The sequence below is a fragment of the Ruditapes philippinarum genome, unplaced genomic scaffold (genome assembly GCF_026571515.1).
Source record: "Ruditapes philippinarum isolate M1 unplaced genomic scaffold, ASM2657151v2 ctg515_1_1_1_1, whole genome shotgun sequence".
NCBI classification, from domain to species: Eukaryota; Metazoa; Mollusca; class Bivalvia; order Venerida; family Veneridae; genus Ruditapes; species Ruditapes philippinarum.
Window position 1 is genome coordinate 42,104 of NW_026861754.1, and position 24,973 is coordinate 67,076.

General features: G+C 32.0%; 1 protein-coding gene across 1 annotated transcript; it reads left to right on the forward strand.

The window, feature by feature from the left end:
• The first annotated feature begins 8,530 nt into the window (after positions 1-8,530).
• Positions 8,531-23,537, forward strand: LOC132716707 (small ribosomal subunit protein eS21-like). Its single transcript, XM_060700031.1, has 6 exons — positions 8,531-8,616; positions 8,704-8,776; positions 14,742-14,805; positions 16,036-16,107; positions 19,967-20,022; positions 23,463-23,537. Exons 2-6 carry the CDS (start codon positions 8,727-8,729, stop codon positions 23,470-23,472), a joined length of 252 nt encoding a protein of 83 aa, XP_060556014.1. The 5' UTR covers positions 8,531-8,616; positions 8,704-8,726; the 3' UTR covers positions 23,473-23,537.
• The last annotated feature ends 1,436 nt before the right edge of the window (positions 23,538-24,973 follow it).

Sequence of the window (24,973 nt, forward strand, 5' to 3'; positions counted from 1 at the left end):
CTTATTTACATTTTAGTAATGTTCAATTTTTCATCTATCGATTGTTAAATATTAACATTGATTTACTTTCACACGGTATCTTTTTATGTTTGCCTCAAATACCCGTGGCATCGCGAAAGCAAAACACGCCATATATTGTTTTTATGATACCCGAAAACGCATTACAAAAATTATAGGTCTGATCAAAACCAAAATGACGCATACGTCATTTTGGGCGTTGCAAATACAAAGTACTATGAACATGGTGAGAAGGAATCGGTAGTCTTCCCCACTTCATTTATATTTTCTGTTGTTGTTATTTATTTTGTTAAATCTTTCATTATTATTATTATTATTATTATTATTATTATTATTATCATTATTATTATTATTATTATTATTATTATTTAATAATAATAATAATGATAATACTAATAATAATAATAGTACAGAATATATAAATAATGATAATAAAGTTATTATTATTATTATTATTATTATTAACTTAGATGTTCGTCCTCTTAAATCAATAGGAAGATCGACGGATTAGTAATCCATGGGTCGCTGGTTTGGAGAGACGAAATTTCTCCGTGACAACTGAGCTCGGACATGGAGTCCTATGATGATTGGTTTCTCACCGCTGCTCCAGAAATTATATTCGGTTAATTAATAGTGAATCTGGTAATTAGTTAGTTATCCAGGAAAGCCGGTTGGTTTTAATCGAATACCGACATATAACCAAAAAAAAAAGACAGTAAAGAATTACTTTAAACTCTTGATAATGACACTTCATCGACCATAAATTGTGTATTGATGGCAATATGTATCACACGTTGCAAACTTGAAGTTGTATACAAAGAAGGCATTTCTGTAAACATTTGTTGTTACTGGAAAAGTTAAATAAAAGGGCTATTTTTATTTTATTTATTTTCCATTGAATACGGAATTAAACATTTTCACTCAACATGATAAAATTTAATATATTTTTTACGAGCCGGCATATATAGAATTTTTATCATATCTAGTGAAAATATATTCCATATTTCACACTTGAAAACGAAAAAAATATCCTCTTTTTAAAATGAACATATATGCACTATCATGAAATATTTCTTTTTTGTTAATCTTGCTTCATTATCATAATTCTGTGAAAACAGCACATACATAGCAAGCAGTAATGCAACAACACAATAAATTAAAAATCGCTGAGATAGTATTTATTAGAATAAGTTCATGGAGATGCCTTGCAAAAAATGTAAACTCCATCATGCACCCCCCCCCCCCCCCAGCACCGACTTCAGCGGTTATTAATTCTCAACACACACAAAATTTCAGCTAAGATACCGAAGGATCAGAAAAATATAACAAAACTGAGACGAAACAGGACGCAAAATTTTACAGCCATCACACAGCTCCTAACACCTGATGTTGTACAATAAATATTCCGGGAAGACGAGATCCCTCGAGACTGATGAAAACAAAACAATGCCTCCTCCGACATCTTCTGAGCACCAAGCATCAATCTTTTGAAAATACATGTATTGATAAAAATCTAAAATTAATGCTTTTATGATAAGTAATTTTTTAACCATAATAGAACGATTTTCTTAAAGTTGATTGTCAATATATATTAATTTATTTGAATTATTCATTAAATTGTATTGAACCATTTAAACACTTGATTATTTTTTAGTTCCAAACTCACCCAAGGGAGGTAATCATATCATACTTTGAAAGAGTTGCAATACGTGTATTCTCCCTTGGAGAAGTCTACTTTGTTATTTCGCAAGTGGGCAACTTTTAATAAAGTACCAAATTTACTTTGTTTTATTTATTTTCATAAATGTCTCACTTAGAAATAATATAAATCGTCGTCTACATTGTTCTCCATAGATGTAAATGGTTTCTAAATAAATTGTCATTTTAGTGGACCTTTCCGTTAGAAAAAAAAACTTCTGAGTCATATAACGCTTTGTTTTCTTCAATGCTGAATTTGTGGAACGGGTAAGTTCTATTTTGAATTTTGGACAGTCCAATATCAAAATACAAATACAGACCAGAGTCTGGTCGAATTACACAGAGATACTAGCACATTTTCATACCAGCAGTTAAAGTTAAATAATAAGTTTTTTTATATATATAAATCGGTATCAGTTCTATTATTGTTTGCCTTTTTTGGACGTTGATCCGACCAAGTGCTTATATTTAACGTAACTGGTACTCCCATCACAAATTGTAAGTTACATTTTATCAACTTTATACAAATATCACTGCATGTAGTTATATCTAGTTATATCTAGTTGTTTTTTTAACATGCCTTTATATTGAAATTGCAAGGGTCGAGTTTAGTCAAGATCGTATGGCAACATTCCTGCTTTACTGGTGGAGAAATGCCTCAGGTGTCACTCCGTGCGTTATTTCAGACACTATAGCGAACACCTGAGTAGAATCAGCGACGTTCCGTAAGTTAGCTTGATAGCTACCTCGCCAGAATAATATATACATCTGGAAATAAGTGAAGCACAGCCCGGAAATTTAAAATTGGTTGTGATTGAAAGCAGTGTCAAGAGATGACCACCTAAATGAGCTAAGAAATAGTTATGTGATAAGTAGCTATAACAATTTAGTAATTTGGTAAAAAACAACACATTTGGCTTGGTTAAGAAATAACTAAACTAATAAATTTACTGGTTTATAATTACTAAATTTGTATCGCTACTTATCACATTACTATTTCTTAGCTAAATTAAGTTGTCATCTCATGACAGTGCTTTCAATCACAACCAATTTTTAAATTTCCGAGGTGTGCTTAACTTATTTCCAGGTGTATAGATTCCCTGGCGGCCAGGGATCGAACCTCTAGTAGTAAGGGGCAAGTGGTGTGAAGTGAGATATAGTTTATAATCTCTTAAATCAAGAAATGCTGATAAATGGTGTGTATTTAAAGAATAAATAAACTTATGTCATTTCCGACTTACAAAATTTAAAGAAGTTATAAAGTCATTTCGAACACAGACGTTTCCTATATTTCACAAATCAACGTATCAAACTACCGTTTAGACAAAACGTCGAATGATACATCGTAAATTTAAAACATAATGACCTCAAAATTTAACGATTCTACATTACATACTTAAACTGTAGAAAACAAAAAGTGTTACTTGTATACTCTTAAACTTCCGCCGCCGCTTTAGAAGTATTTATTAAATAGGCGAGAAAATAAACAAGCTGCGTAAAAGAAAAAAATCAATCATTTTGTGTGATTATTTAGGCACAGACTATGCGCAGTGCAGTCTGTTTATGCGTATGTTGTGTACTGCAATAGAACACCTCGGCTATTATTCATCAAAACCTCTGACTGAAAGTTGTTCTACCACAGAGTTTTAAATGGTAACAAAAGCAGAGGGTCTTAAATATTTGATAATGTATAACAAATGCATATATTTGGCATTTACATGTAAATAAAGTCTATTTCAGTAAAAAAAAATCAATTTAAAATGCCAACTGATGTACATAATGTTCTGTTTACTTTTATATTCTATAAATTTACTTAATTTAGATGGACTTGAACTTTGTATTTTAATCGATATATAAGAATAGATTTAATTAACAAAGAAGACAGAAAATGTCGCGGTTTCCTTTGTAAAACTCGACTTTTTACGACAGAAGTATGAAAGAAAAACTCGAGAGTTTCTGTAAGCCGCGACATTTTATACAATTTCGCCATAAAATCTTGCGGATTTAAAAGTTGCACGCGACATTTTATAATTTGACGGTAAAATTTTCGCTATCGGTCACCATAGTTCTGCTTATCCGAAGTTTGACGGAAAGAGCCGAAATGATGCGTTTGTTGATTTCGTTTTATGATAAACATGTGTTGAAATGGTAGTTAGATACAACAGATTTACTACAGATATAACGTTATCATATAACATCATTATGTGTGACTGCATGTACTGCATATCATAAAAAATACGAGATTCAGAATTTATTTATGTATAAATTTAATTATACGCAACTAACCAACATTTATGTGAAATATATAAAACTGTTGTTTGTCTCCCAACTTTGCACTGACCACAGTACGTGTCTAAACAGTTGGAATATAGTTAAATATGTTTAGAATTATATTACATTTGATTCTAATAAACGTTTAAGACAGGCATCTTATATACCTTTTCGTAAAAAATCCATGTTATAATCGTTCAATTATTAAGGGGAAAACGCAGGTCTTTTGTATATTTGTTTCACTCTCAGATCAATTTCCCTTTGCACTAAAAATATTTCCGCATTTAACACTTTTATAGAATCATTCACAAGCTTAGTTTTAAAATCCCCTACTTCATGTACTTGTGTGTTTTCAAAACTATTATCAGACACATTTGTTTGTTCCTCATTACACGGGATTTCTTTTTTCTCAACACTTGTTAAGTTTGGAGTTTGAAGCGAATCTTCCTCGTTTTGAAGTTTTATAAGATACGAATCAAACCGCAAATCATAGTCTTCTAATTTTAAATCCAAACCTAGCAATCTGTGTCTAAACGGCACGCGTTCATTTTCGGGTAGATCCTTGATGATGTCATGTGAAAAATCTCGTAACTCGTTCCTCAGGGCGAGGTTATGTTTTTTCTCGTTAGAAATAGTTTGCAAAAGGTCATGTATGAAGTCTATTATCACTTCTTTTTTCTCATGATCTTTCCTCTCACGACACTCGTCATCACATTTTTTATTACTCTTGTACTGATCTGGAATTGATGCATACTCCTCTTGTATTGAAAACAAATTCTTAGTTTTTAAAATCAAGCTGTCCAACCTTGTCAGAACTTTTGTAATTTCTTCGTGTTTTTCCCACGTCTGTATTTCTACTTTAGTTGCCAAATGTTCAAGTTTCTCAAGTATTAATGCCATATCAAATTCCTCACACAGCACGAAATGTGTAAAGAGAATGAACTTAAAGAGAGTATACTTCTCAGGTGCTCTACACATTATGCAGGTTATGTTGTTGTTTTTTTTCCTTCTTCACAAACGCGTGTATCTAATAAACTCCTGATAATCCGTCTTGAAGTGTTAACATTCGAACAAAGATTATGTTATTATGATGTCATACTTATACATCGGTATGTTTAACTATGATAGGAAATGGTACTTAACTTCAAGTGTAAGATATATAAAACAGTCATGCAATGTAACTTATTATAAATAAATACAGTGGTAAACACGTGTATCTGGCATCAATATATAAATATCATTGTTACTTCATATCAAAACGCTGCTGCATCACTTTCATAGTTCAAAGAAATTAAACATGTATTAATAGATTGTTTCGTTCAGTTTACATGTAAACTGTAGGTAATATCTTTTGAGCGGTTGCAGTTTATAATATGCTTCTGCAGTCAAATTTAAGTTATCAACAATACAATATTTTTCTGTTAGTGAGCATTATTTTCACCCAAGACTTAAGAACGTTGTTTCAATCTCTTAACTGAGAAGCGATTCTGTATAGAAATGCGTTAACGTCAAGTTTAAAGTTACTTGAAACACTGCCGGGTTGCCAACAGTATTTAGTATAATAGTATTACATTCTAATGGTGAAATGCAAACACAATATCATCGCGATTTTAATTTTCTATATTTGGTGTCAGTGTGGCTGAATTAATCATTTCTGTGTCTTTCGAGAATAACAGTGTTATAACAGTGATTTGATACCTTTCATTATATTTTTGTTGATAATATACTTGTCTATTATCACGTTCTTCTCCATCAATTATTTTTCTAAAAATATGAATTGCCCAATTTTCAAGCCATTCCTAGTTTGACAAGACATATATATGCTATTGTACATTTGCCTTGTCTATAACTAATTAGAATGGCTGATTTTATGTACATGTGTATTCTCAGAATCTTACAGGAAGCGGCAATAGACTTGACAAATTGTGACAGTAATTATACAGATTGACAAACAAACAAAAGAAAAGAATAAAAAATAAAATAAAATAAAATGAAATAAAATAAAATAAGATAAAAAATAAAATAAAATGAATAAATAGATGACTAGTGTACTTTTATACTTTTAACCCTACTATAATTTCGTAATATTCAGAATTATCCCCTCCCCCCCCCCCCCATGAGAAAAAGAAAATCATGAAAAATATATAGGTCTACAAAAAGACAGGGTTTGATTTAAACACAGTTTTAATATTCTCAAAATTGGACATAAAAAATTAAATGACAGTTTCATTATTTGACAAATGAAGGATCCATGGGTTCTCACATTAGCAACGGATTTTCCATATGCAATAAGTTAAATATAAATTAACATGATACACGGATGACAGTAAGGTACAAGCAACACAACATGTGTACAACAACAACAACAACAACAACAAAATTTTATCCGACCCATACAAAGAATACTTACAATAACAAACATTTCATTTAAGTATACAGTATCGTACAGTGTACAAGTTATATATCTTGCTTCTTTCAAATACAAAAATGTAGTTAAAGGATAAAAAGAACAATAAATATATCTGGTTGTTCATAGAATCCAGTTCTGAAAAGTATTGACCTGAACAGTCGCAGTTCCATGCAGTAACAAAAAGAAAATGGAATCAGACAGGAAGGAGATTTTTAATGTGTTAATAAAATAGCAAAAAATGTTTGTCTGCCGTGATGCAAAGATGAAACTCAATATGGCAATAGATTTTAAAATATTATATAAACTGAGCTATCAAGATATAATTTTAGTTTAAACAATATTTTATTTATAAGTATTACATTTACATGATAATTGACAAATAATAAATAGTACGGATTGAGTAGGAAGCTTGAAAAGCTTTTTTAGAAACTCTTTCCGTAATCACTATCTCAAAGAGTATATAAAAACATAATTTTACTAGATAGTTTAAAAGATTAAGTCCGCTTTGAACGAATGACACGCTCTTTTGCTGTCTTAAGATTATTCAACGTTTAGGCTATGTAAGCACACGTATTTATATTACAATTTATATTGTTTATAAGATCCGTGGTAAGCACGAGTATAATAAAATAGCTGTTTGAATAAAACATGAAATACGTTTTACAAGAATAAATAGACTGATATGGGAGACAACTCTGACATGGTTTATTTGTATACTTTATATATGAGTTACTGTTACTGACATGCAGCCCACACTATATGTAACGCTTATTATGTAGTTTTTACCTATAATCATTCTCCTGAAATAAAAATTGAATTTAAAAACTTTTATTCGGAACTACTGTAGACTCAATTTTAGCATCAGGTATATAGAACTATATACGTCTCTATTACTGTATAAGTTTTATTCAGCTAACTTGGAAAATAAGGAAATAGCGACACTTTCCCGCGTATTTATTGAACAGCCCTCGTACATGAACATGTATGTCATCCCCGTGAGTAGTGTGGCATTATTGGGAGAATGCATATAAGAGGAGCGGTGGCCTTGTGCTTTTAAAAAAGTTGTATGCCTCTCAACCCAGGGGTCATGGGTTCGAGCTCTAATCGGGTTACGACCATGTTTCTTCATATGACACCAATACTGATTGGTTCCAGCAGGGTCTTTCAAATAGAAAGACCCTGGTTCCAAGAAGCGGACTCGAAAGTGATTAATATAAGTTGCAAGAACTTGTTTCGCAATCGAGCTCACATAAATATGTTTAAACCATATCGCTAACTTTATATTCTGAAATCCGTAATTACCTAATAACTAACTATTAAGCAAAAAAATAGGCCTTAAAAAATATTGTTATAACTTTTGGTTCGAGCCTTTTGTATGAACATTACTTTTGGTTAAGATATAATGACGTTAGTTTGTGTTGTATATAATATCACATAATAAAACAATACAGTACGACATATACAGCTTCTCTTTTTAAACAGAAACTTATATTGAAAAGTGTTTAAACCTGACAAGTGTATTGGCTTTAATATATGGAAATAAAAATTGTGAATAAAAATATCCAAAACATAGAGCTATATATGTTACAGTCTTAATTGGAAGGTGGATTAAAATGAAAACAACATTTGAGAGGCTACTTTGAACATTACGTTCGTTTAAACACAAAATGTCAGTTAATATTACAGAGGGTGTTATCATTGATAATGCACTTTTGAATTTGATATCCAAATAAAAAAGTTCATTTCGGATTGAAAATATGTCTGACAATAAAAATCAATTTAAAAAATGCCCTCTGCACAGGCAGTCATTGTGTGGCTTCCTATTTTTTTAACTATTCTATCCGGATGACCACGCCCACTTTATATATATTTCAATAATACTACATAAGTAAGTTTGATTTTTAATTTCACCTATCTTTATTTATAGTATCTGTATATGGATGCAACAACAAACCTTCTTCTTAATGAAAATAATTTGTTTTAAAAAAAACACACACATTTTGAATAAGAAAAAAATTTAAAAAATGTGGGCGTGAGCATGCACATGAATACTATCTAAAAAAGAATAACCGAAACCCTAAAGAATACCTAAAAGGCCGAGAAGATGCGATTGAGATTTTTACAGTACCGGAAAGTATAATAGTCCGTACTCCGTACGGAATTTATCATAAGCACACGTGTTTCTTCCTTTTCCGGTCGCCATTATTTGCGAGTATCAGGTGAAACATGCTTTCCTAATATTTTACGAAATTTGTGATTTTACTAATGCTGATTTGATTAAATTAATAGATATTCATATTTTTCAGGTCGAAAACTTAAAAACCACAACATGCAGAACGAAACAGGAGAGTTTGTGGACATGTATGTCCCAAGAAAATGGTAAGCCGATGTGTTTCTTTTAAAATAAAAAGAAAAAAATATCTTTATACAAGGTTAAGGATTTCTTCACATTAACAGTGTGTCAGAAGAAAAGTTCAACCTTTACGTCCAGGTGCTACCATATTTAACAGAGGCTCACCAGTTGAAATATTCTTTAAAAATCATGCAGTTTTCCTAAGAATTCACACTACAATAGTTCTTCCCAAAAATCAAGTGGGTAAGGCCTGATGTCATTGGAATAGGCTCAGTCGGGTCGGTCTATTTACCCCAAGACTACTCTGGGACAGAAAGACACACATTTTTAGTCCCAGGACTACCCAAAGACACCCCAAGAATCTTATATATTGTGTATATTGGGAAAGTGTTATTATATACGACAACTGATTATTTACGTGTCATCTTGTTAATTACTGTTTAATATATCAAATATTGTTAATTATGTATGGACTTCTTTCATCACTAAAATATTTATTGATATGCTCTTTAATATAAAAAAAAATATTTTGATTAAAATTAACTTTACTGAAAAAACAAGACTATGTTAATCTAATGAAATGTGGGGCAGATGAAATAAAAATAATCAATATTAAGAGAACCGGTACAAGTCAACCCAGCCCCAAGTCAACCCGGCCCCAAATCAATGTTATTTCTGGTCAACCCGGCCCCATTTTTTATATTATTTATTTTGCTTTAAAATGTAAACACTTTTCAAGAAATGAAATATAAGTTAACAACAAAAACAACGACAAATTTTAACGATGATATCTTTTATTATTTATTTTATATAAAAACTTTCAATATTAACAAACAAGCAACACATGCATAATTTACTGTTTTTACAATGTCCAATGCGGTACAAGTCAACCCGGCCTCAAGTCAACCCGGCCCCAAATTGGTCAACCCGGCCCCAAACCAATGTTATTTCTGGTCAACCCGGCCCCATTTTTTTTTGCTTTAAAATATAAACAATTATCAAGAAATAAGTAAAAATTAACAACAAAAACAAAAGTTTAACGATGATATCTTTTATTATTTATTTTATATAAAAACTATCAATATTAACAAACAAGCAACACATGCATAGTTTGTTTTTACCGTCGCGAAAATAAGGTGACGTCTGTCTTCAACCTTAACCTCTCTACGATAGAAGTATTAAGAAAAAAACTAAACTTTTTTATTGACAAATCATGGAAAAGAAACCTTAATGTGTTAAAATCATTACAGTAACTATGTTATTGTATGTTATTGTATGTTAAAAAAAAGAAATGACCAAAAGCTTAAGCACACTAAAGTGTTTCCTTTAACAGTTTTTAAGTAAGATTAATTATAGAGATGCTGCCATCTACCACAGGTATCGCAGGTCACTGCCTCCTGTCTGTCACGCTCAATATATCCACACTCAATACAGTTATCAGTCATAATGACATATAATGATTTAACACAAAACACTACCAATTTTTCAAACACTTATTGATATTCCAATACTTTTTACACAGTAAATATTCTTTGAAAATAAGTTAATAAAATACGAAACAAATATTAATTATACTGATGAACGTATTCAATAAAATCATTCAAATGAACTGAAAAAAAAAAATATTGTAAACTTAATTTACTGTATACAAACCTTTTAACTCGAAATTCTATGCATTTCTTTCTAATTATCGCATTAACACTTATGAAACCATCTTTAATTTACATCGAATTTAAAGGATTTGTTTTCACAGCTATACATTTTTTGTTAATTGATTGCTTTAAACTGTTTGATTATCACATCTGAAATAATGTTGAGTTACATATAATTGTTGATGTTATATAATTATTCATTATCACTATTGCGTATTAAAGTCTTAATCGGCGCAATTAAATTTACCGACACTTTTATGCCAGTTCGCGTTTTTTTTACTATTGTTCTATAGTTAATAATATTCAATTAATAATTTTATTCCATCGTACAACAAAATGACCTGAATAGTTTTCTTTGAAAAATACATATTTTGGGGCCGGAATGACCGATTTTGGGGCCGCACTGACCAATTTTGGGGCCGCATTGACCAAATAAAAATACTGTGGGGCCGGATTGACCAATTTTGGGGCCGGGTTGACCAATTTTGAGGCCGGGTTAACTTGGGGCCGGGTTGACTGTAATTCTGTCCAATGCATAGTTATATATACAATGTTCAATGCATAGTTCTACAATGTTCAACGTATCTAGTTCTACAATGTTCGTCACACACCGCTACAATGTTCATCACATACAAACACTAATTCACTTGTCGTCTTCTTCTGCCTCTCTTCTACCTAGTATGGGTCTACAGGGTTCTCGGGGACGCTTATTTCGGCGTCCCGGTACGCATGTTTATTGCAGCTGGACGCAAATATTTCAGAGCAAGGATTCCACGTACGCTTTATTTTGCCCGGGGACGCATAAACATTACTGATTATTTACAACCACAAATACACAAATGCGTCAGCGCGTGTCAGTCTATAGGTAGGCGGTCCTATGCACATCGACCCGTGAAGCAATTAGCCAATCAGCGATAACGCTTCCGATCATTATCTCAGACTAATGTATACACGCGCTGTACAGTACATGAAATTACCAATTATATCACGAGCTGATAATTTTATATCTTTGATCAACAGTTGATTGGAAATTAGCAAATTTTACCGACAAAAGGATAAAATTATCGACTATTTACGCCGCAAGTTTAAATACTGTTTTCTCAAATTACAATTGAGTGTAATTTTGAATGATTGTCGAATATTTTCGGCAATAATGATTGTCGAATAATTTCGGCATTTTCTAGGCACAATTTTGCTTTAGTTTCATTCTTGCAAAAACTTTCTATAAGAGTATTAAGAATTTAAGATATTGTGCCGAAATGCCAGGTACACATACGCTTTTCTCTTATCCGAAAATTGATCCCGAACATCGGCGATTTCACGTTCGCCAGAAACCCTAAAATTTCGCAAAAATTCTCGGTTTCCAAGCCAAACATGCGAATGAATTGTTTCTTTATTATTTAATCAACATTAAATCTTTAAATGCCAATCTTTAATTTGCCCCCTTTTGGAGATATTTGCTAAAATAATCGTCGATCGGACGAATCTCTTACACACTGTGTGAATCTGTACACGATTTTCCTATTCATTCCGCTAAACGCTGCTTATATACATTTACGTTTTTTTTTAACAAATACAAACATTTTGTAAGAGTGGACTTATTTAACCAGAGAAAAATTTGATTTGGTATAAAAGTGAAAAAAAAAAAGAGATTTCCATGGGTTAATGCATTATAATGAAATAATTTCATAATAAATATTAACAACAAAACAATAATTATACTATGTAGTTCAGAGTTTCTTTTGAATAACTATTTACTTTGGAAGTCTCTTGAACATTCAAAATATCAGCAATGCTATTGTGAACATTGAATGACTAATCTGTAAACATATCAATTGCGACGCGCTTTTGGACTCCAACTTTTTCAGGGTTGGGAGTCCATGGACTCCATGTTTTAAAGTCCTAGTGAGAACCCTGGTCTATACATGGTAGGCACAATCTTCAATAGGGCGGTTTAGACATAATAATGCTGGTAAATTTACTTGATGTTGTCTTGGGGTAGTCTAGGGGTGTCTTGGGGTAAATAAACTGACCGAGCTCAGTCCAATATATCGGCATTACGGGCTTGTTATAATCATTTTGTTAAAACCCAACGTTTAATGGGTATTGCTTTTAAATATAGCAACATAAAAAAATTAAACAGACTGGTGAAAAGCTTGATCGGGCTTAGCTCAAGGTCTTCAGCATACCCATACATATACAATGACATGAACGCTGAAAACGGATGCATAGGGAAAATTGTGCCAGGAATCTGACACACTCCTTATCATTCATAGAGCATGCCATTAGGTAAAAGTGATGCTGAAAAAGCAGTGACTTTTTTCCCCAGTTTTTAAAAAAAACCTGGCTTTCTCAAGGGGTAAATATAGCGCGATAAATCAGAAAAAGGGGAAACCTGAAATCAAAATTCCAACAACTGAAAATTGAATTCAGTTTAATTTAACATGCATGGAATTGGTATATAGAAAAGGCTATCTATAGGGACAGATTTCTGTCTTCTAGCTGATATAAGTCAGATGCTATTAAGTCATGGTTCTGGTAAGGAAGAGAACGAGGCATTTTAGGGGAAGATAATAGCTTTTTAGGGGAAAATATACCTATTTTTGGCTAGGGTTAGTTGTAAAATACAGTGAAAAAAATCACTGAAAAGATATATATAATCTATTAATAAGCCAAGTATCAACACTTAAAAAACTTAATTGAAACACAAATTACCAGGTGAAAATAATCATCGTTTCGCTGCCAAGATGTTTGATCATGTAAGTACGAGATTGACCTCGGGGTTCATTTAATTATGTGTGGACGGTTACAGAAACAATGCCATGTGCTTTTTTTTAACAAAATACTTTTTTCCCAAAACTATAAATTGTGACTTGCTGACTTATATTCTTTTTTTATTTAATTCGTGTAAAATAAAAAAAGTAAATAAAAATGAAAGCTATTGTATTGAAATCATGTCATGTCAACAAAAATGTTCTAAATATAGTACATGCCAGTACTCAAAGCAATTGAATAATTCCCCCGAACTACGTCATGCGAGGTCTTGCGTGACTCCCAACTTCCCAAGTGTCATGGACGACATTAGACGGTTTAATTGATGTTTCGCAGTAGGAATATGCAATTTTATTTGCAATATAAGTATTTTAATAATTTAAATAGTCTAGAACAATGTTGAAATAATATTTTCATCAGATAATGCACAAGAATAAATTAGGAAAAGGGTATTTGCAAATTTAAACAAAGTTTCACAAACATGTCTTATTCTGGTTAGGTTTCATAACAGGTCTGATACAAAACTTTAATGCCACATCAGACGAAAGAAAAATGTTGAAAAAGTGGCTTATACAGAACTAGATCAGGCTTAAGACATAAAAAAACATATTTCTATAAAAATAATTGAAATGTTTCTAAAAATTCCTTCTAACTTGCTAATAATGTTTATTAAACATTTATATGTGATAAATTCAAAATAAAAATTTATGGTTATCTTTTATTTTCTTAAAATTATTTTACTTTTTCCCATTATCTGGAAACAAAATATTTTAAGTTCATATAAATTATGTTGTAATGTAAAATTCTATTAAGAAGTGTGTCCAACAACTTTATTTTGCTCCAGATTATTGCGCCAGTACCTTAAATTTATTCTATATATTTGGATTCAATATTCTGTTTCAGGCATTTATATTTTGACAATTCTTTGACACTGAACACTAAACTTTTCTCTGAAAACTGAATGAAATTTATGCTGAAAGGTGTTGGCGCAATGAATTTGAGCATAAAGAAGTTATTTAACTTCTTTTGTTTTACACTTTGCATAATTGTGTAACATATTTTTTAAAGACTTAAAAAATTATGTGTTATAAAAACATGAAAAAGGGGAAATAATTCTCACAAAGTGACAGTATCTGTTTAAATGTCAAATATTATTCTCAATAAACAAAGTTTAAAAGAAAAATCTTTGTTACTTTTCTAGAAATATGATTTTTTATGTCATAAGCCTGATTGGGCTTAATCACCAGCCTGTTAAAAATGTCTAATTATTAATTATGCAGGGCTTTTTTTGGACAAGTTTGGGAAGCAGCCCTGCCCTTAATTTTGGGGGAAAATTCATAGTATATCTGCAAAAGGGAAGAAAAAGCTTTATATAATTTCATTTTTGGGGAAAATGGCATGATTTTAAAGAACTTTCATTGGGGAAGCAGCCCTATTATGGCCCCTTGCTATGGAAGGAAAAATCTCTATCAGTGCAGTGCATTCATATGCCGTCAGATTAAAATGTTATATTGTCCCGCATGTATCTTTTAGAATATATTAATTATGCCAATTAACACTTTTTCAGCTCTGCAAGCAACAGAATTATTGCTGCAAAGGACCATGCCTCAATTCAAGTTAACTTTGCTGATGTAAGTTATCAATACGTTAAACATACTTCTTAATTGATAAATTTTCCTGAAAAGTGTAAAATGTAGATGGCCCATTTGTTTACATGAACACTGAAAACCGATTGCAGGTAATTATGAACTAAATAAAATTTATTTTCATTGAAAATGTTGAGAAGGACAACCCTTGTTGCCGTTGATAAATATTTTAGTTCAAAGAGTATCATCGGTTGAATGTGTTTATGTATAAAGTTGATTACAGAGTGCAGACAAATCATTTCATAAAAGAAATGAATACTATATTTATTTTGTAAACCCAGCATTGATCAGACATCATTGTCATTTGGCGGGAGATTCACAGTCCGATATCACTATTATATCTAACCCCAAAATACACCTGAAAACAAGGGTGACCCGTCGCTGATCTGGTTCTTAATTAATAAAAAAAATCCAGTTGCCTTTCAAATTTTTTTAGATAAAAAGACAAGTCCTGGGTTGATATAAACAACAAATTGAACATTAAATTTCACGCAATTACACTTTATATTGGCACCCATGTTTTTCAGAATCCCCCCTATTTTTTAATGAGGGGGAAAATTCACACTATTTTTGAATTTCTAGAATAGACATTATGACAAATGATCTCAAATATTGAGTCTTATGGTCATTTGCTTTCAACCACTGGTTCAGAATTCATGTGAGATTAGATGTCATCAGTCACTTGTGGAGAAATTGGAAAATTGCTGATTAGTTATCTAAGTGAAATGATGGCTAACATTATGTTGAAATTAGCTCAGGCTTAGATATCTCTTGGCAGCAAAACACCTTAGCATCTTTTAAAGAAAGGTTGCCTTACCATGTTGTGATGTACATATGGTATATAATAATGAAAATAACAGTAATAAACATTTGACATTAGACACAAACAGTCTCTGAAAAGGTTATGAAGGGTTGATATAATTAATATATTAGAAAATAAAAGAAAAATTAAGGAAATGTAAATTTATGTTTGCTGTTTATATTTATTATTATTATTGTTATTATTATTATATTGTTTCTTTACTATTTCTGGGTGTAATTTAATAGATCTTTGGTTTATGAGGCCGTCAGTCATGAATAATTAAACTAAGTCTGCAATGGAGAACTTCTAAATATAAAAAGATGCAATATTTATTGTGTATGTGGTGGTCTTGTTATATTGTAAGATGTTACACAAGTATAATACTTCATGTGTAGTTGTTCCATATATTCTAGGTTGATGAGACAACTGGCAGAATGACTGGTACATATAAAACTTACGCTGTCTGTGGACCAATCAGAAGAATGGTTGGTATAAGTTATAACTAATTGTAATATTTATCAATGACTGTAAAGTTATTATGCCTCTATTTAAAAAAGTGGGAGCATACTGTGATGAGATTAGTCTGTATGACTTGTCCGATCAATTACTTAATGAACTTGTATCTTAGTAGGGACATTACCCATGGGCAGTGGATGACCTCTATTTTTAGCTCAAATGTCAATGACACCACAAGCATGACTGGTAAAAGCTTTTCCAACCAAACACAAGAGAACACTGTCCTAAAGTCCTGCTCTTGCTCTTTAGATGATCTGTATTGATTTTAAGGGTCAAAGGTCAAGGTCACAATGGCATAAACCGGTACGAGCTAATCGGGGCCCTTAGTATTGTGAAAGTTGACACTGTAATGCTATTATTTGTGAATATATTACCCGAGTATTATAAAAAGAAATTTAGTCATTCTAAAAATACGACCAGCACAATCCATTAAAATATTAACTCTTGTAAACATAGGTAGACTGCAAAGATTAACCAAATTATTGTCATTAAACTTTTATTATGTATATTAGTTAGAAAGATTGCTAACAAATATGAAAATGGATTCAGCTGGTGGTTTTGAAACCATTTGGAAACTTTTAAGCTATTTTATGCAGCCTAGTAAAATTCTCTTATTTTAAAGCATAATGTACTGCTTGAAAAACAACAACAAAAAGAACTTATACATAAAAATAAATATTTCTTTCTTTTATTTTAGAAAAGAAAGAGTGAAAATGATTTGATTTAAGAAATTTAAAAAAAATCTAAAAATTCAATCAGATAACCATATTACAATTATGTGGTTACTAATACATGAGTTATACTGGAAAAAACAACCACAAAAACAGCATTTTTTCCCTGTCTGGTACCATGAAAAAATGCCAAATTGTGATTTTTTTCTCCTTAAAAATGAAAATTCATATACACAATTACTTTAATCATACTAAATTCAGATTAGTTTGTATCTATTCTGCTCCTTTTCCTTGTTACATCAAAAATACTATTTTGGATTATCCAAATGACCTTTTTCAGATATTTCACCAAAAACTTAGTACAGGGCATTTTTTTAGCTCACCTGTCACAAAGTGACAGGGTGAGCTTTTGTGATCGCTTTTCGTCCGTCCGTCCGTCGTCCGTCCGTAAACTTTTACTTTAAATGACATCTCCTCATAAACCACTAAGCCAATTTCATCCAAACTTCACAGGAATGTTCCTTTGGTGGTCACCTTTAAAAATTGTTCAAAGAATTTAATTCCATGCAGAACTCTGGTTGCCATGGCAACCGAAAGAAAAAACTTTAAATATCTTCTTTTGAAAAACCATAAATGCTAGAGCTTAGATATTTGGCATGAAACATCTTCTAGTGAGTGTCTACCAAGTTTGTTCAAATAAAAGCCCTGGGGTCAAAATTGGCCCCGCCCCAGGGGGTCATTAATTTTCCCTATATGCATAAAGTAAAAACTTAAACAAATCTTCTTTTAAAGAACCCAAAGAGCTAGAGCTAAGATATTTAGCATGAAACATCTTCTCATGAGTGTCTACGAAGTTTGTTCATATAAAAGCCCTGGGGTCAAAATTTGCCCCGCCCTGGGGGTCATTGATTTTCCTTATATGTGTATAGCAAAAACTTATAAATCTTCTTTGAAAAAACTCAAATAGCTAGAGTTTAGATATTAAGCATGAAACATCTTCTAGCAAGTGTCTACAAAGTTTGTTCAAATAAAAGCCCTGCGGTCAAAACTGGCCCCGCCCCAGGGGTGTCATTTATTAACTATATGTGTATAGTAAAAACTTAAAAAATCTGCTTTTTAGAAACCCAATGAGCTAGAGCTTAGATATTTGGCATGAAACATCTTCTAGTGAGTGTCTACCAAGTTTGTTCAAATAAAAGCCCCATGGTCAAAATTGGTCCCCCCCCAGGGGGTCAATGATTTTCCCTATATGCATATAGTAAAAACTTAAAAAATCTTCTTTTAAAGAACCCAAAGAGCTAGAGCTAAGATATTTAGCATGAAACATCTTCTAATGAGTGACTACGAAGTTTGTTCAAATAAAAGCCCCGGGGTCAAAATTGGCCCCGCCCCAGGGGGTCATTGATTTTCCTTATATGCATATAGTAAAAACTTAAAAAATCTTCTTTTAAAGAACTCAAAGAGCTAGAGCTAAGATATTTAGCATGAAACATGTTCTAATGGGTGTCTACCAAGTATGTTCAAATAAAAGCCCTGGGGTCAAAATTGGTCCCGCCCTGGGGGTCATTGATTTTCCTTATATGTGTATAGCAAAAACTTAAAAATCTTCTTTGAAAAAACTCAAATAGCTAAAATTTAGATACAGGTGAGCTATATACAGGTGAGTGACTTCAGGGCCATCATGGCCCTCTTGTTCATCGTATACAAAATAACAGGATGTATATGTTGTATCTATAACATATTTGTTGGTATTTTAACAACTTGATGTTATAAAAATTTGACCAGTCTGATGATAAATGCCCTTGCATATTCAACCGTTGGACTGTAAGACACATGTTAATACATTAGTTACAAAAAATCTTTGTCCACAATTTATTGATTATCAGAATGATGGCGCAAATCATTTAAAGTTGTCATATATTATAGATATAAAGAAAGAATTTTTTTTCACTTTTATTATCATTAAAGGTACTATAGTAGATAACTTGTATAACAAGAAATGTGTGTTCTATAGCAGTTAGCTCCCTTGTATTGTTGGATGTATCGCTTCTTTCATCAGTAATAAAACTATTCCCTTATCAATGATTAAATTGATTTATTACATGCTTTTCGGTAGTTTATAGAAATATATCAGTGATATAAAACTGGTAATTTCACTGTTTGAAACAGTGAAATTACCACTTTGATAATTTCACTGTTTTGAATTTAAGCCCCTTACTTTGTTTCAGTGAAATACCAGCGTGCACAGTACTGGGTACCAACTTAATGACGTGACGTCGTAAATGACGTCACGTTGTATTATTATTTGGCGCGCTTTTCATTCAGTATTAGGTTTAATGTCGTTTTAAAACGTTTCTTTGCATGTAATAAAAAGAAAATTTGTTTAGTTTAGTGTAAGATTGAAATATATTTCACCTTGTGAACACCAAAAGTTCATATTTCACTCGTGGCTGCGCCACTCGTGAAATATACCTTTTGGTGCTCACTCGGTGAAATATATTCCGATCTTACACTGAACTAAACAAATATCCTCTATATATTTGTAGAATATGGCTGTAATTTGTAGATAGACCATTTAGAAAATTTGCAGCACTCCTTAAAATTGCAGAACAGGAACACTCCTTAGGTTATTGCCCTGTCAGTATATAACGCAAGCATCACTCAAAACTTTCTCTAAATATGTAATATAAAACTGTTATAAAACAATTTAAGTACTGATGATCTTATATGAACTTTTTTTTTCTTCATTAAACACTTTCGGTAACTTCTTTCCCCTTCTTGAAAAAAAATTGCTATTTGACTAATTTACAATTGGGGTGTCACAATAATATACTGGTTTACCGGTACATTCCAGTATGCTGAAGTAGTTTTGAATTGAAAAAGCAAAAAGAGAACTATGAAAATATTTGAGATTAAAATTAGATATTAAATTGAAGAAAATCATAGAAAGGGTTGCTGTATGTAAACAAAAGTAGATAGAGACAGTTGAATAAAAAAAAATCAGATAATGGTGGAGAATAATACATTTTATATCCATGTGCATCATCATGATCTCATTTTGACTTGTTATACAATCTTTACCTATCAGATCATTGGTATATGATATGATTTTTTTTTTCATAAGGCATTTTTAAAGTTTAATGTTTTTCCATTGCAGGGTGAATCTGATGATTGTCTGATCAGATTAGCAAAAAGAGATGGAATCATAGCCAAGTAAGATGCTTCTTTTATCATATATTAATTATAGACTTTTTCTTTATGTTTGTACGGTATATTAAGTATTTTCCTTTCATATATGACCCAACTTAAACTTGAAGAAAATAGGCACCAAAACCAGATAAATAAAATAAAAACAAACTGTCTCATCCAAAATGGAAATCAGTTTGACATAACAAAATGAGATGGAATGATATAAATACACGTTTTATATTGTAAATTTAAAAAGTCACCATCCAGATTTTTTGGAATGATTTTGAAAAATGATTGTAATCACGTGTAGTTAACTACTTTATCAAGCAATTTTGACCCCATTCCTGTCAAGACAACACTGGTATTGAAGCTAAAAGGTCAAGTCAAATGTCATGATTGTAAATTAACTGTAGTGTTTTTTTAGAATTAAAAAGAATATAAATGTCAATTCATGATAGATAGTGCATTGCTGGATGGTCAGGTCATTCTGTCATTTAGGGATGAATTTAAGTGGGATAGTTCTATCACTTACAGATTTCTTTGTTAGTTGTGAATAAATTTGTACAATAGTCAACAGAATTAATTTGAAGAACAAATCATGCAGTTTTTAGCTCACCTGTCACAAAGTGACAGGGTGAGCTTTTGTGATCGCTTTTCGTCCGGCGTCCGTCCGTCCGTCCGTCGTCCGTCCGTAAACTTTTGCTTTAAATGACATCTCCTCATAAACCACTGAGCCAATTTCATCCAAACTTCACAGGAATGTTCCTTTGGTGGTCACCTTTAAAAATTGTTCAAAGAATTTAATTCCATGCAGAACTCTGGTTGCCATGGCAACCGAAAGAAAAATCTTTAAATATCTTCTTTTAAACAACCCTAAGAGCTAGAGCTTAGATATTTGGCATGAAACATCTTCTAGTGAGTGTCTACCAAGTTTGTTCAAATAAAAGCCCTGGGGTCAAAATTGGCCCCGCCCCGGGGGGGTCATTGATTTTCCCTATATGCATATAGTAAAAACTTAAAAAATCTTCTTTTAAAGAACCAAAAGAGCTAGAGCTAAGATATTTGGCATGAAACATCTTGTAGTGAGTGTCTACCAAGTTTGTTCAAATAAAAGCCTTGGGGTCAAAATTTGCCCCGCCCCGGGGGGTCATTGATTTTCCCTATATGCATATAGTAAAAACTTAAACAATCTTCTTTTAAAGATTTAAAGAACCGTAAGAGCTAGAGCTTAGATAATAAGCATGAAACATCTTCTAGTGAATGTCTACCAAGTTTGTTCAAATTAAAGCCCTTGGGTCAAAATTGGCCCGCCCCGGGGGGTCATTGATTTTCCCTAAATGCATATAGTAAAAACTTAAAAAATCTTCTTTTAAAGAACCCAAAGAGCTAGAGCTTAGATATTAAGCATGAAACATCTTCTAGTGAATGTCTACCAAGTTTGTTCAAATTAAAGCCCTTGGGTCAAAATTGGCCCGCCCCGGGGGGTCATTGATTTTCCCTAAATGCATATAGTAAAACTTAAAAAATCTTCTTTTAAAGAACCATAAGAGCTAGAGCTTAGATATTTGGCATGAAACATCTTCCAGTGAACGTCTACCAAGTTTGTTCAAATAAAAGCACTGGGGTCAAAATTGACCCCGCCCAAGGGGGTCATAGATTTTCCCTATATGCATATAGTAAAAACTTAAAAAATCTTCTTTTAAAAAACCCAAAGAGCTAGAGCTAAGATATTTAGCATGAAACATGTTCTAATGAGTGTCTACCAAGTTTGTTCAAATAAAAGCCCTGGGGTCAAAATTGGCCTCGCCCCAGGGGGTCATTGATTTTCCCTATATGCATATAGTAAAAACTTCAAAAATCTTCTATTAAAGAACTCAATAAGCTAGAGCTAAGATATTTAGCATGAAACATGTTCTAATGGTTGTCTACCAAGTATGTTCAAATAAAAGCCCTGGGGTCAAAACTGGCCCCGCCCGGGGGGGGGGTCATTGATTTTCCTTATATGTGTATAGCAAAAACTTAAAAATCTTCTTTGAAAAAACCCAAATAGCTAGAGTTTAGATATTAAGCATGAACGATCTTTAAGTAAATATCTACAAAGTTTGTTCAAATAAAAGCCCGGGGGTCAAAACTGGCCCTGCCCCAGGGGTGTCATTGTTTTTAACTATATGTGTATAGTAAAAACTTTAAAAATCTTCTTTTAAAAAACCCAATGAGCTAGAACTTAGATGTTTAGCATGAAACATCTTCTTATGGGTGTCTACCAAGTCTGTTCAAATAAACAAATAAAAGCCCTTGGGTAAAAATTGGCCCGGGGAGGGGGGGCCTATATACAGGTGAGCGACCTCAGGGCCATCATGGCCCTCTTGTTTAATGGATGTATTTTATTCTTAAGAATACAATTAGTTAAACTACATTTATATGAGACTAAAAATAATAATTCTAACACTTTTGGAATTTTTTCTATATAAACAAAGAAGGTCCGAAGCGTGCATTATTCTACAACAATGCACTCGCCGTTCTTATTATCACCCCGTGCATTTTCACATTCAGGGCGCCTTTTTGTTAAATAAAAAACAATTTTTTGTCGAATTTTGTTGTGAAAACTATCTAGAATGAAAGAAAATGGTCTAACTAAGAAAATGAATCCGAACACCAATATCTTTAATTCAGTCGTTAACGCTGTACAGACGTTTAAAGTGTTGTTTACGTGACGTCACTATGTAGCACCAAACAGCACATGCAAAACAATCAAATCAAGAAGGCTATTTTAATGTCGCAAACAAGTTTTGTTTTACATTTATTTCACTTTTAATAATTTGTATTTCGCTTGAAAAATTATAGAGTGAAATTAAATTAACAAACAAAGTTTTATCAACGTTTTCAAAATTCGTTATCCTCAAAATGTTTCTACACGTGGTAGATTTAACGACAGTTTTTTTCACCCACTGGAATAGCCTTTAAAGAATGTTTCTATTGGAAACTCTGAGGCGAAAACAAATTTAACCACCAAACATAAAGTCCAACTTTATAATAATAATAATATTTTTTCTTGACGTGTTAGAATGGAAATAGATATTAATTCTTCGTGCATTATTGTATAATATTGCACGTTTTTCGTTCAAATGCTTTGTAATTTATCACTCAGGCCTATCGGGCTTCGTGATTATATTACTACGCATTTGAACTCAAAACGTGCACTATTCTACAACAATGCACTCAGGATTGATATCTATTTCCTAAGTAACATCACATCTAACATTTTATGATGTTTTTAATGAGTGAAATGAATTTTAGATTTGAGAATTTGCTTAAACAGGAAAATGATATGATGAATTTAACAAGTTTTATTGTTTTTAGAAATAATACAATATACACAAAAGTAAATGGTATAAAGCATCTGATATGATTTATAAACTGGTAAAATGATATATGTAATAAAATATTTTATTGTTTTGTTTCAGAAACTTCTAGAAATGAAGAACGGCTGTTGTAATTCTATGTAAAAAGAAAAAAAATAAAGAGAAAAAAATCATGAATATTATTGCTTATCTGTCATGCCATTATGATCGCCATACAAAAACTTTCATGTAGCCCATTTTTCAATCATTTTTGAAAATTATGAACATGAAACTTGGAATATTTGCTTCCATAACAAAGTTGCAGTTGTTAAAGAAGGGGCATTATTCTGAAAGATATCTTTTTAGCTCACCTGAGGACAATGTCCTGAAGGTGAACATTTGTGATCGCCCATCGTCCGTAGGTGCATGCTTCAACAATTTCCTTAAACAACTACTTCTATTAGAACACTTGGCTAAATTGATGAAACTTTGCAGGGATGTTCCTTGCATGAAGCTCTACGAAGTTCTTCAAAGAATTAAATTCCATTAAGGAACTCTTGTTGCCATGGCAACCAAAAGTATATTTTACAAAAAAAATCTTTGTAAAAACACGAGAGTTAATGCTTAGATATTTGGCATGAAACATAAAAACTAGTGGGTGTTTACCAAGTTTGTTAAAAAAAAAGTCATAGGGTCAAAATTGCCCCCCACCCCAGGGGTCATTTGAATTCCCTTGCATGTATATAGTAAAAATCTTATTGACATTGTGAAAATCCAAAAAAAAAGGTAGAGCTTAGATATTTGGCATGAAACATCTAATGGATTTCTACCATGTTGTTCAAATAAAACCCCTAGGGTCAAAATTGACCCCCTGCCCCCAGGGGGTCATTGATTTACCTTTTTTGTATATAGTAAAAACTTAAAGAATCGTCTTGTGACAACCCAAAAGCAGTTTAGATTAGATATTTGGCATGAAATATCTTCTAGTGGATGTCTACCAAGTTTTTTCAAATAAATACCCTTGGCCCGGCAGCAGGGGTCATTGATTTTCCTTATATGTATATAGTGAAAACTTAAAAAATCTTTTGTGAAAATCCAAAAGAAGGTAGAGCTTAGATATTTGGAGTGAAACATGTTCTTGTTGATGTCTACCAGGTTTGTTCAAATAAAACCCCTAAGGTCAAAAATTGACCTTGCCCCAGGGAGTCATTGATTTTATATAGTAATTAACTGTGAAAAATCCAAAAAAAGGTAGAGCTTAGATATTTTTGCATGAAACATGTTCTAGTGTTATGTCTACCATGTTTATTAAAATAAAACCCCTAGGGTCAAAAATTTGGCCCCGCCCCAGGGGGATCGATGTCGACAGTCCCAATCCCCAACAAGGTCAAATTATTGTTTTCCTCTCTTTTTCTGTCATTTTTTATTAGCTCACCTCTCTCTTAGTGACATTCGTACTGTTTAAATAAAATGGCTGCCAGAAGCTAAAATTAAAAAACAACGACATGTTTAAACCCCAAAATCCCCCACTGGTTCAATTTTGAAATAAATTTTACACCAACAATTTTCTTGGTTTACATTGTACAAAAAATTGTTTAGATTTAAAGCTGTTTCTTTGTTTTCAAAAATTGGTG